At 43.8% G+C, this 13,430-nt stretch overlaps 2 protein-coding genes, 1 long non-coding RNA gene and 1 other non-coding gene across 6 annotated transcripts in view; 3 read left to right on the top strand and 1 right to left on the bottom strand.

Annotated features, from left to right (window-relative positions):
* Positions 1 to 493: 493 nt before the first annotated feature.
* LOC119811186 lies at positions 494 to 3,425 on the top strand. Its single transcript, XR_005284951.1, has 2 exons — positions 494 to 879; positions 3,145 to 3,425. It is a non-coding gene; the product is annotated as an uncharacterized LOC119811186 (long non-coding RNA).
* On the top strand, positions 2,937 to 3,033 carry LOC119813835. Its single transcript, XR_005285281.1, has one exon. It is a non-coding gene; the product is annotated as a Z30 small nucleolar RNA (small nucleolar RNA).
* A 263-nt stretch (positions 3,426 to 3,688) lies between the features above and the next one.
* Pex12 (peroxisomal biogenesis factor 12) lies at positions 3,689 to 7,597 on the bottom strand. Its single transcript, XM_038324824.2, has 3 exons — positions 6,952 to 7,597; positions 6,124 to 6,677; positions 3,689 to 5,110 (listed from the first exon to the last, which is right to left on the bottom strand). Exons 1-3 carry the CDS (start codon positions 7,075 to 7,077, stop codon positions 4,711 to 4,713), a joined length of 1,080 nt encoding a protein of 359 aa, XP_038180752.1. The 5' UTR covers positions 7,078 to 7,597; the 3' UTR covers positions 3,689 to 4,710.
* A 146-nt stretch (positions 7,598 to 7,743) lies between these two features.
* The window catches only part of Ap2b1 (adaptor related protein complex 2 subunit beta 1), a 113,336-nt gene continuing 107,649 nt past the window's right edge, over positions 7,744 to 13,430 (top strand). For 2 of the 3 annotated variants that reach the window (XM_038324823.2, XM_038324821.2), the window contains exon 1: positions 10,546 to 10,701. The gene's annotated coding sequence lies outside the window, so the exon portion shown is untranslated. Of the gene's footprint in view, positions 7,863 to 10,545; positions 10,702 to 13,430 lie in introns of those variants that run through there. The other variant, XM_038324822.2, reaches the window with a different exon arrangement.

The following is a 13,430-nucleotide window of genomic DNA, read 5'->3' as shown; positions in this document are numbered from 1 at the left end:
CCGACGTGATAGCTCACGTTCCAGATGACACTCGTTTCTGACTTCTGCGTGCTCTGCACTGACACAGTGCACAGACAAACATGTGCAGGCAAAACGCACATGCACAATCACAAATAAATTGCTTTTAAAAATTGTCTTTAAAAATGTTCAACACAGGAGTCTCTCGCCTCTCCCTTCCCCACTCTCTACCGAGGCAAGCGTAATATCACTATGCCTAACAGTCGCCAGGAATTCCATGAACAGAGTATTGTAGGGAGAAGAAAAACAGAATCGCTCTCTGTACAGAACAACACAGCCCTAACTCGTAGACCAGAGGCCCAGTAGCCTAGAAGGACCGGGAAAGCAGTCTCCGCCATTACGACAGCTCCACCCCTTGTCCTTTCACCTCGCCCTTCGATTGGCTGTTTTTCATATCAGCCCCGCCTTACAGCTCTCACGTGAATCTCTGGTTGCCGCGGGATTGGCTGTTTGGTGCGCGTGGGGCTGTGGGATGCAGGTCGGCAGAGGAGCAGGGGAGAGGGCGCGGGAATTCTGTGTGGCCAGGTTGCTGTGTCCCATAACTAGGGTTCCGTCATCCTCTGCAGTCGGGAAGTGTTTCCTGACAGTCTTGGTCCAAGACTGCGGAATGAGGAGTCCAGGCTGGGTACCGATTCAAGCCCCCACCCTGGCCTCAGTCCTCTTTCCCCACCAAGGATGGCTTCTGTCTCTCGAAGTTGGTGGTGTTTGGACTTTATCTCTTTTTGCTTTGAGGAGGTACTGTGTGTGAGCACTCGCTGGCCTGCAAAGGGATCTGTGCAGAGCGCCATGTGTTAAGAGGATGGGCGAATGAGAGCTTGGAGATACCCGAGGTGTGGTCCTTGCCCGCGTGACAGGTTGGAGGTAAGCTGGCATTATAAATTGTGCTGCTTTTCTAATCGAGGACCATAGGGCTGACTGAAGTCATTTATTGAACTCCTGTCTTCAGGCTCGTAACAGCCTCGAAATCAGTGAGGTGGGGCTGGTGGGACGGACTGTTGAACTGCTGCGTAGTTGGTGGGTGATGATTGCTGTGATGGAAGAGAAAACTCTGGAGGTCAGAGGAAACTAACTAAGGCATTTCAGGGCACTTAACAGAAAAGGAGACATCTGAGTAGCTCCAACAGTATACCCCGCCATTCTCGCATGGAGAGCGGGAAGAAGCTTCAGGAGGAGTGAGTGTGTAGAGACAGAGAACTAGGGAAACATACGTGCTGGGCATGGCAGGAGCTTGGGTTCAGTTCCCATGTCTGTAGGGATCTATAAGTGGAATTGGTTCCACGAACTCTGCTTCCGTAATTCAGAAGGGCGGAGCCTTCCTTTAGGGATTAATTGGGATAAAGCCTCATGCAAAAAGTGGCAGTTCGGAGGGTCACAACTGGGGAGGCAGAACTGAGCTGGAGGAAGGGTTTCCATCGAAGGGAAGGCACAAGGCCAAATAGAGTAGATCTAAGAAGTTACAAATAGTCTGGGTTGGGTGGCCTATAAGAGTTGTTAGGGGGAAAAAAAGAGTTGTTAGGGTTATGCTATTAATTAGATAAGAACAAATGAGGGTTAATTTGGATTTTAAGTTGTTTTTTTTTTTTTTTTTTTTTTTTTTTTTTTTTTTAATACAGGGTCTGTATTGCCCATGCTGGCCTCAAACTTAGGATTCTTCTGCCTCAGCCTCCCAAAGCAGTAGGATTTCAGGTGTATACACCACTACACCTGTCTTGAATTTTGTTCTTGTTTGGGGGGTTGTTTTTGTTGTGATGGTTCTGGGAATTGACCTATGGCTTCACTTGTGGTTTTGAAATCCCTTGGAATGCCAAGCAAAGAAATTTGGATTTTATTCCCTGGGCTATGGGGAGTAATTGGATGCTTGTAGCTGCGGAATCACACTTTTATAGGTTTTTGGTCTGTGTATATGTGTTGGAGCCCAGGGAAACTAGAGGCAGGAGACCCATTGAATCACAATGATGTCAAGGTGATCACAATGTTGTCAAGGTGATGGGTTTAAAGTCAGTTATTGATCCTATGCAAGAGGTACTAATGTTCTTAAATGCTGGGACATCTCCCCAGTGCCAGTAGTTTTTCCTGTTAGTAAAGGGCAGGAGTTGAGAAGTTAAGAGGTAGAAAAATAGAATCCTGGCATTCACACCAATTCTCTTCCTCATTTTGCTATTAATTGCTATAGAGCTTTAGCAGATCCTAGCCTCTCAGAGATTTTGAACTGAAATTAGAAGATTCTGATAGAAAAATTTGTGTTGAATAGTTTGTTCACTGTAGGTTTTCCTGTGTTGCTCAGGCCTCTAACTCCTGTGCTCAAGTGATCCTCCTGTCTGACCCTTTAGAGTAGCTGGAACTACAAGCATTTTGACTATATTTTTTTTTTTATTTTTGATAGCAGCTGAATTCCATGTTAATTGATTTATAATTTTGTAGAGAATCTTTTCTACAGCTGTTACTTTAAATTAGGCTATAAGTCTCTTCACAGATATCCCTAAGATTTTGTCCAAATAAGTGGAGATTGGACCCATTTAAATAACAAAAATTTTTGTTGTTAATTTGAGACAGGGTCTTGCTATGTAGGTCTGAGGGCTGTCCTGGAATTATAGAGACCGCAGACTCACAGAGATTCAACAGTCCTTTGCCTCCCAAGTGCTGAGATTAAAGGCATGTGCCACCATGCCTGGCTCTAAAAAAATTTGAGTGATGTCTCACTATTCTGTGTTGTGAAAACAGAAAAGTCCCCTGCCTACAGACAAAACTTTTAAGTTTTTATTTTTGTATAGCAATTGCTTACTGCATAGCGGAAAGTATTTCTAAAAGATTTGAAATTGAAACGTCTAAGAAAAATAGCTCTTTTGGTATGCAAGTCTAAATTCTTTTTGGATATGGAAATAGGCATCTGAGGTAATCCAGGGAGGTTAAATGCAATGTTGCAATGATGAGTGAAGTATAGTCTGACCTGGTATTGCCATTGCTTCGGCGCTGGCTTTGACCAGGGCATGATCCCTTAATCTTCTCTCTGAGCTGATTGTGCTTGTCCTGCCACCAGGTGTATTTGAACCTGTGTGGATACCTGCTTATTATGTGTATTCTTCTGTAGCCTTTGAATTACTGATACTTTCATGTTTTCCTTCTTAGGTCCAGGTGAGAAATCAGGGTTGAAAATTTCATGGAGGATTCATCATTTCTGCCCTGAATCGGAACCAATTCTTCATTGGCTTATTACTGTATTAAAAGTGTTGTAATAAACTATGGTATTTGTTTGGGTTAGACCTTTGTTATGATAGGTTTTACCAGAGCTTGTAAAAGACCATGATCTTTCCTTTTGGTATATGTGAGCATTAATATTTTTAGTCCACAGGATGGTCTGTCCATTTTAAAAGCTAATAAAGTTGTTTCATCTTCCTGGTGCCAGAGAATATGAGTCACATATTATGCCAGGCATTTACAAATTATTTTCATTCATCCTACATTAATGATTTTTCAAAAGCCATTTCTTCATCAGCTTGTCCACCTACTGTCATACATTTTCCTAAATAAGCAACTGATCTGTTATGTTTCTGGTAAATGCTATTTCATAACAAGGCAGTATTGTTGTTAGAACAGAATTTTTGTTCTGATTATTGGATTTGTCTTTTTAATAAGCAAAACTTTAATCAATACAGGAATACTTCAAGAAGTCTAAGGTGATCTGTATGAAAATTTATTTTAAACCCCTGAAGTAATCATGACAGCATGCAACAATTCTTTCCCAGAATCTTGTATTGTTAAAATTTACTTAAATGTTTCATAGAAACTTTCATAATACCCAGGATGATTCATGTCAATTGAGCAAACTGCCAATTGAGAAAACTCATAAGAGCAAGCAGAAAGCTTTTGCTCCTCATTAAGTATTCATTAGGTAAGCATTCAGTAAACAATCCATAAGTATTTTACTGCATCTCTCCATTGCTTGCTAGCTTTCATTCACATGGAAATTTCCAGACTCCTCCCTATAAACAAATCCTATTTTTCTTTAATCTGTTTCCCAAGAGAGACAGGTGTGGGCTCATGAAGGAATCTTCAAATGCTGATAATTAGCAGATGTTAGTAAGTCAAGGTATTTGGAAGGGGTTGTTTCTCTAAAATGTCCCTAAGCATTTCTAGAAAGAAGTCCGTGTTTCATACTGTATGTAGTCTGATGAAGACTACACACTACTTCTTCACAGGTAAAGAAATACCTTCTAAAGAGAAGGCCTGTTTACCAGACCACCTGTCGTGTAAGGTCTAACCTGGGTCTGCCTGTGAGCTTGTGTCCTTAATCATAGCCTCTCGCTTTCATTTTACTTTTTTGACAGTCTCCCTCTGGTGGCCTAAACTGGCCTTGAGCTCAAAATCCTGTCTCCACCTCCTGGGTACAGATACTGCACTGCCACATTCAGCTGAAACCCTCCTCTTGAGGACCAGCAACACTCAGAGATCTTCTGTAATTCACGTCTACATTGGCCCTCACACTGCCTGTAATCCTGATTCTCCTGCTTAACCCGCTTGATAGAGAGCAAAAAGTTAGGATCAAGTGGATATGTCCTTTTAAAGGAATCCATAAAGTTACTGAAAACTACTGTAGTTATGAATTAGGGAAGGATCAGTGTTGTTGGCCACACTGAAACAATCTTGTGGTCTACAGTCCAGAACTTGAGCTGTGAGGTATTCTGCTAATCTCATTCAGTTCTCTGGAGAGTAGAGTTTAATTAGATGCTGGACTTCCGTGGGATAGCCTGTGATGGGACAGGCTTGGTGACTCCTCACATAATTAAATACACAGCGGTAACAGAACACATAGCCAGAGGTGGCAAGAACTGTATCATTCACCCGGGTTTTACGACACAGCGGGCACACTGTCTTCACTTTGGGTAACAGGGGCGAATCCGAGTTGTAGTCTAGGTGTACAGGTGGTGGTGGGGTAGGCAGCGCAGTCAGGGATTTGATGGTTTCTTGGTTCTCAGAAGAGTACCACCAGTCAAGGAACTGCAAGAAGAACACACCCACGGAAAGGCCAGTGGAGAGGGACAAGGCGACACCTCCCACAGCTTTCTTCAGAGCTGACGTTATCCTCTCACCAACGCTGTTGGGAAAGAGAGCAAAAGGCAGAGAAGACAGAGTCACTAAGTGCAGTTCCACACTTGATGGGAGTCACTGGTTTGGAGCTGGAGCCCTCCTGGACTGGAGGGTCTGTTGTAAACAGTTCACTCGTCACCGACTGCTAGGTGTACACCTAAGAAACGCTTTATTGTATGTTTGGGTCTGCTTGTCTATATGTGCATGCAGGTACCAGTTGGGTCAGAAGATCTGGAGTCACGGGCAGTTGTGAACTGCCAAATGTGGGTGCTGGGCATTGATCTCTGATCCTCTGGAAGGGCAAGCAGTGCATGCCATTCACATAGCCACTGTGTCATCTCTCTAGCGCCCCCAACTGTTTTTAACAACAAAAGATTAGGCTTTTATCTGAGGAAGGCATTAAAGATGATTTTATAGAATTTTAAGATGGAAGATAATTCACCAAGAAAAAGAAATAGTTGGCTTAAAAAGTAATTTAGCACTGCAGAGATGCATGTATCTTTGAACTTGTGGGAGAATAAGCATTGCTAGAGGTGGTGTAGCATCATGGATAAAGAACATTTAAGCCAGGCGGTGGTGGCACACCTTTAATACCAGCACTCGGGAGGCAGAGGCAGGCGGATCTCTGTGAATTCTAGGCCAGCCTGGTCTACAAGAGCAAGTTCCAGTACAGTTAGGACTGTTACACAGAGAAACCCTGTCTCAAAAAAAGAAAACATTATTTAGAATTGTATGCTCTGCATTGAGTCTTGGTTCTGTGTCTTCTAACTGTTGGTTCCCCCAACTATTAACTGAAGCCATTGTATTTAACTTAGCAGTCTGTGATGAGGCATAAGGTAATGACACAAAGTAAATACCTCCCATGGAGCCTTGCATACACCAGGCACGCAGCAAGGTATATCTATTATGATGAGAAACATTACCAGAAAGGTGGTCCTTGTTTATGGCACAAACCAGATGATTGACGTACAACTTTAAATCTTGTTAACGAAAGGGTTTTAGACAATGTTAAGGTCTTACCTTCTGACGGGGTCCTGCATCACACTGGCTTCAGATAGTCGGTGCGCAATAGCTTGCATGTCCTGAGCTGTCAGTCGACCTAGCCGAACTCCAGCCAGTTTCAGCAGGGGAGAGTGATGCTCCGCTTTTCCTAGGATGTACCTAAGCTGCTGTGTTAGAAACCAGCCTTCCCAGGCCATATTAACAAATGGGTAGGCCGCCAGGAAGGCTCTGTAGAATCGTTTCCAGTGAGAAGAAGGGGGGTGAATAGAGTATTCGTCCTCCTCTCTCAAACTAGAAGCCAGCTTCTCCAGCTTCACTTTCAGATAGGGTAGAAGAACTAGGAACACAGTGGATTTCCAAAGGTGCTCCTTGGGAAGCCCAGCACTGGCCGGTCGCTGAAGCTCCTGTGAGCTCCCTGCTACAATCCGCTTTAAGCCATAGAAATGTTCAGAAAATGAGGCACTGGTTCTGGAAAGGTAATGCTGCTGGAGCAGAAGGTCAAGCAGGGTGAAGATTTCATCAAACCACCTCCAGAAGAAGCCATAGTGTGCAGGATTGGATTCTGCAAGAACCTGAAGCAAAAACAAGATTCATTTCAGGACCATCTTCAGTTCTTATTCACATTAACTTATTCCTTCTAAAGTCAACACATCTAGCTGAAATAATTCGCTTTGGGGGTATAGCCTAAGCTCCCTGAGGTCCTAGAAATTGTACAGGGCTCTTTGAATGCAAATTAAGCCATGGATATGAATGACACTTTGGTCATTGCAAACTCTTGACTACCAATAAGATGTTTTGAGTTGTATCCACTCGCTCCTGAAACCTTTCAGAGGAATAACACCTTACCTTGACCACATGCTGAAGAGCGGGTCGCACTGCTGCCATTAAACTGTCCTGTGCTACCACTTCAAAGATGGATGGCTGGTCGTCCGCCACCGAAGCAGTTGTGATATGAGCCCCGTGCTCAGCCATAGTATCCTGTGTGTACTGGGAGTCACGTTTCCCACAAACACTCTAAGGAGCATGAACTTGATTTGTATCAAACAGGTGCTGAGTCTTAGTCTTTCTGCACGGCACCCGAAACTCCAAATTTAATTTTACACGAGCAAACTCAACTGGGGTTTAAAAAAAATAAAAAGACTTATGGAGGCAGAGGGGAGGGAGTCTCAAAATTGAGGACTGTTAACTCCGAAGCTCGGGACGTGGCATGTGGGGGCTGGGGAATGACTTGTCAAATGCTGCACTTCACAGGGCAGACCGTGACTCGGAGACAGGTGTGCGCCAAGGAACGTGTCGCTCGAGGTGCAGTTCGGAGCTGCGAGGCCCGGCGCCCGCCGCACGCTGGGAAGCGCCAGTCCTTGCTTGCTGACCTCGGGCGCGGCGCAGAGGACCCGTGACGCCACCTGCGAAGGGAGATGTAGGCTTTGTGACAGACGCCGCACCCGGAAACAGAAGCTCCGAGGACCTCCGCACAGCGGGCGGAAGACAGGCGCTCTAGCATCAACTGTGGCCCTGAGCCGGAACCAGGGAACTCTATGACCAACCGGGACTTCCGCTTCCGTCCTCCTGACTTTAATGAGACGACTGGCTAGTGTGGTGGGTGGGTTTGTTCCTGGTCATCTCTGCGCGGCTTCGGTGGAGGGCCAAACTCCAGCCTCTCTGCAGAGCTGGGGACCCTGCCTGACGCCCTTATCCACGGGCTATCAAGCCAGGGGGAAAAAAGATGAGCAGGTCCTTTCTGCGCAGACCCGACGCAGGTGGTGCTTAGTTCAAATTCTTCTACCTTCCCGAAAAGTTAGAGTCAGACTTTAACGTTTCTTATTGTCAGTTTTCAACAAGTTTCTCTAAGATGAAAAAGTTTCTTCTTATCCACCAGAATTTAGGACGATTACCTTTCATACTGCTAGCTTAGGCCGGTAGCTTAAATTGTCTTCCATGTGTAAAATTAAGTTACTACTCTAGACACATTCTGCTAGAAGAAATTTGTTCCTGCCCTCTGGCCCAGTAGATATGCCTTATTAGCGACACCAAATACACTGTAGCAATCCTGATAGTCTAGCGGGAGCGGAGTTTTGATAGACTAGGGTACTTTTCGGTTTGTATACAAAAAGTAATCTGCCAAAGGGTTTGCAAAGTCCAGATTGTATACTTTACTTCGTTTGAGTTGTGGGTGGAGGTTAATGGAATTTGGACGAGTTCACCGTCTCCCTGATAACTCCTAATTCCTTGGCTAAAAAGACCTTAGGACCTTAGAGTGTAAAAGTAGGCAATTGGTTTATACAATGAGAACCTTTTTAAGGTTGGGCTTAGTTGTTTCAACTTTAGAAGTTACCTTTATATTTCTAGAATATGATTTATACTTTACTAAAATAGTTGTCAGGAAGTGCAACTTTTGAATTTCTAAAGGTAATTTAAAAAAATGTTTGTTTTAGCTTTAAAAAGTTTTTTGCTGTCGGGCGGTGGTGGCGCACGCCTTTAATCCCAGCACTCGGGAGGCAGAGGCAGGCGGATCTCTGTGAGTTCGAGACCAGCCTGGTCTACAAGAGCTAGTTCCAGGACAGGCTCCAAAGCCACAGAGAAACCCTGTCTCGAAAAACCAAAAAAAAAAAAAAAAAAAAAAGTTTTTTGCTGTGTACCTGTCCATGGCAGGTTTGGTAATAACTATGTAGCCCATAATCACAAAAATAAAATAGCCCCAAAAGAACAGGACTATTTAACAATTTTAGAGTTCCATAGCAGGAATTAGCAAAATTTCATCCAAGTAACCTTGTTACAATGACTGAGTATCAAGCTGCTGCTGTGCTGGTGAGTCCAGTTCTAACTGACAGGAAGTACTGGCACCCACAGGTAATCTCAGCACCTGAGAGATTGGGCAGTGAGATCTTATCTTGAAAAATGAAAAGGGGGAGAAGAAAGAGGAGAAAAAAGAAAATCCAGTTGAATAATCTTGGTTTAGAGTCTCATTTCATTCTTAGAGGAGCAAGACATCTAGATTAATGGATCTATGAAATTACTCTTTAAAAAAGAAGCTGATTATTACATGAGAAAAGGAACAGAGTTAAAAATAATATGTCATGGTTGGGGATATAACTCAGTGGTATAGTATTTGCCCAACATGTATGAAGTCCTAGGATCCATCCCCAGTTCTGAGAAAAAAAATGGTGTCGATTTTTATTTTACTTTGGTAATGTGCCAGGTTTTAGTAAACAAATATACATCAAAAACTTCACTCTCAGATGTGTAGTTTAATAGAAGACACATAAGTGATTGACCTTTCTTTTAGAAGGCATTAAAGAGCCGGGCGGTGGTGGTGCACGCCTTTAATCCCAGCACTTGGGAGGCAGAGGCAGGCGGATCTCTGTGAGTTCGAGGCCAGCCTGGTCTACAAGAGCTAGTTCCAGGACAGACTCTAGAAACTACAGGGAAACCCTGTCTCGAAAAACCAAAAAAAAAAAAAAAAAAAAAAAAGATTTAGAAGGCATTAAAGGCTAAGCCTGATCACCAGTTTTGGAGATCTTAAATATATAATAAATACGTACATAGGAAATTATGTAAGTAAGAAATTCTCAGAAAATAGCTAAATTGTTTATACTTTTATTTGCTTTTTAGTTTTTGGTTTTTTGAGAAAGGGCTTCTCTGTGTAGCCCTGGCTGTACTAGAACTCACTCTGTGGACCAGGCTTGCTTCGATTTCTGTGAGTTCGAAGCCAGCTTGTTCCACAAAACGAGTTTCAGGACAGCTAGGACTGTTACAAAAAAAAAAAAAAAAGTTGGATTTCTGTAGTAGTCCTTAATAAATATTTCTTTAATGGTAAAGTGAGAGAAGCCAAAAGCAGCAGGGCAGAAGAGCCTCTAAGGTATATAGATTCAAAGTTCAAAAAAGATGAGTTCCAGCCCGCTAGAGGCAGAAGCAAGAGGGGCTCCAGTTGCTGGCTACCCTAAACGAACTACATTGTCCGACACGTGTTTGTTTTGAACTAGCTTACACCACTTAAGTACCAAGAGGAAGGGCGTGAGCGGGGGGCGGGGGCACTATTAAGTTTCCCCAGTGATATTCAATATGGAGATTCGAACACAGCTCTGAATATTTCTTAGACTCTTTAAGTCGCTATCTCCTAGTTCCTCTGCTCATGTAGCCAGTCGGTTTCTATAGCCTACAGACTTCTGAATCCGACAGATTACCTGAGGTTTGTGTTTAAGAAAATAGGGTATCTCACCCAGACTTTACAAAATTCTTGTTCACGGATATAAATGCCGAGAATATCCACTAATTTAGCATATCCTTTGGGAAAGCCACTTTGGCTTTCAAAGCCTGGATCGATCGATAGGCACTTCTCTGACCCAGAGATAAGGAAACCTTTCCGTTGCCGGGGCAACAGAGACACAGCCTGGTTGTTCGGGTCTCCTGCGCACACGGATGACGTCACGCGGCGAGATTCTCTTACGCCAAAGCTTCCGGCCCACCATCTTTGTCCCTGGCAAATTGGGTTTTGCGCAGTGGCTTAGATCTGGAAAGAATCGTGACGGGCAGGAAACCATTACACCACCACCCGGGCTGTGCTCTCCGGCTGCCGCCGCCACCCCGCCCTTGCCTCCGGTGAGTTCAAGGCGGCTGGCTTTGGGGTGTGTCCCTAACTGACTGGGGGTGGTTGTGAGGGAGGGGAACCCCAAGCCCGGTCGTAGGCGCGGGAGGAAAGGGAGATCCACGGAGCGTGACGGTTGAGGATGGAGGGAGTCCTCGGGTGTGACCGTTGTGAAGGGGAAGCCTGGAGAAAGTGCCTCCTCCGCGGTGGCCGTGGTGACCCGGTCGGGTGCAGCAGCTGGTAGTTGGGGGCTTCGGAGCTCCCCGGTGGGAGAGGGCTGAGGCCAGGGGTGTGGCCGCTAGCGGCTGGAGGCCGAGGGAGAACCTCCCAGCTTTCCCGTTTGGCATCTGTTCATTGAGAAGCCGGGACGTGTCCCGCACAGCAGAGGGAGAAAGGATTCCCTCGACGGTTTGGCCACGAAAACCTCTCTTGTCGCCCGAATTTGGGGTTTAGAAGCACCTCTCTCTACCTGCTGAAAACTGAACAGATCTCCAGAGTCTTGACTGGTAAAGAGAAAAGGGGACTAAATGTACTTCGAGGAAGGAAGGTGAAATCTGTATAATTGACCCCCTGTGTGAGAGGGGGAAGCCAATGGAAGTAAATCTTAGTCCGAAATTGGTTCCCCCCCCCCTTTTCTTCCCTGTAATTATCAGGAGCAGTCTAGTTTGAGCAAGGTTGTAAATGCTACTAGAAGTGAAAAAACTGGATTTTCCTGCTATTTCTTTATTCTTTGAATTCACAGAATGCATTAGCTTTCTGAGCAGCCTTCTGTTTAGGGGAGGGCTCCTATAAAACTCAGGTTATTTATTTCATTATGAAGTAGCATAAATGTCATGGATGCTTCATTTTTTAACTTTTAGAAGGGAGAGGGTTTTTGAATTGCCAAACACTTTTGCAACCATTGTGGTTTAAAAGACAAAGGACACACAATAAGTTCAGAAAGGCAAGTTGGCTTCAAAAGTGCTCTCAGTGAGGAGCTCTTAAATTATTAATTGTCTTCCTTGTGTAGTTGTGCTTAGCCTTAGGGTGCACTTACAGAGTAATAATAGAAAGCGGCAGGTGAAGGCGGTGCAGGGACGGTAACACAGCTCAGTGGTGACTGAGGTGTAAAACCGGAGCTGGTTGCAGGTGTCTTGCAGGGCAGACTCCCGAGAAATGAAGGAGAGTGTGTTCTGCAAACAGCCTCCCTAAAGGTGGGTGATTAAATTTAATATAAAGCAAACGTTTTGACTAATAAGGGCTCAAAGAAGTTCCCTTACATCCTTTTCTTCTGAAAAAGATCATCGTTTTAAACTATTATGCCTTAGGCCCAAGTTCGAACCAAGATAGACAAGGAGTATTCAGAGAGGACACCATCCCCTTTTTTCTTTCCTCCCAGGCTTGTTTCCCAAAATACCTTGGCATTTTCATAATTATTGGGCTTCTTTATGTATAATGCTATATTAATGAATTAACTTATAGTTATTGAAATAGAAACTGGAGATGAATCTGGCTTTTATGTTTTATTTCTGATAAGGTATTTAATCTGAAGTGCTGTTGACCATTTGGCCAGATATGATCTTTCCACCTCTCAACCTTGTAAGCAGAGGTTGCTGGAATGACGCTTCTGCTTTACAGCTCCTTTACAGTTCCCCGAACTTTGGCTGGTTATTGACTCTATGTGCAAAGAAGGGCATAGTCGCCTTGCCGATGCTAGTGTTAGTTGCCATTTCCCAGAGAACTACTTGAAATTAAGACTTTATTAACTTTTTTTCTGACCTTATTATACTCAGCCTATTAATCTTATTTCAATGTTGAGTTTCTCTTTTGGGGACTTGGAGGAAGGGGAGGAGAGATGGACTTTGACAGTCTATATTTGGCAGGAACTAGGTTATGTTGCTATAGATCTATAACTGTGTGCAGGGAGGCCTGTGAGAGGCGTTGGCATCACAGTGTAGGCCAGGACAAATGCAGGTGATTACATGCTTTGCCTGGTGACTGCTTTGTTCTCTAACAGTGTTCCTAGGCCACACCATAAATCAGCTAGTGACTTTTCAAGCTTGATGTTGTTTAAGTTCCTATGAGTTCAGATTCTATTGTGGCTTGCTTATTTCTAGGGGTTTCCTGAAAAAAAAAAAAATTTACTTCAGTAGGATTTTGAGTTTTGAAGCACTAGGCAAGTTGTATTTTCTCCAGCTCCATCCTGGCTCTTTTTCTGTGGTTTCTAATAGAGTCATCAGTTTTCATATCTTTGGAGAAGCTGGTGTGTTTATCTGGCTAGTACTTGGGCTATTTCACTTAAAAAATAGATATATTTAACTATTTTGAGTTGAAAGTTAGTGACATTAAGGTTCTGCCATTACTACCGCTTCTCATTTTTAATTAAATGTTTAATATTTATATATGCATATAATGTGTTTAGATCCAGTCTACCCACATTCCTTCCTTTCTACTTCTTTGCTTTTGTTTAGACTATTTTCATTTTTTTTCCTTGGAGGTTTTTTGTTTTTGCTTTTGCTTAAGGAAAGGATAGACTTGTCAGCAGGATTCTTTGCCTATATGAGGGGATTGTTTCATCATAATTGTTTACCATGGTGTCAGTTAAGTGAGTGATGTATTTCCCTGCTCATTTTTCTCTTTTTAAATTTTTTTCTTTTTTCTTTCAATGGAGCGGTCTTATGCCTGCTAGGTAAGCACTCTACTGTTGAGCCACATCCCTGCTCTGAATTGGCGCTGAGGCCTGAGCACAGGGTTTCCCATGTAT

This window comes from Arvicola amphibius, chromosome 4 (assembly GCF_903992535.2).
Source record: "Arvicola amphibius chromosome 4, mArvAmp1.2, whole genome shotgun sequence".
NCBI lineage: Eukaryota > Metazoa > Chordata > Mammalia > Rodentia > Cricetidae > Arvicola > Arvicola amphibius.
The sequence above is the reverse complement of the archived record's forward strand: the minus strand, read 5'-3'. Positions and strand labels throughout refer to the sequence as shown.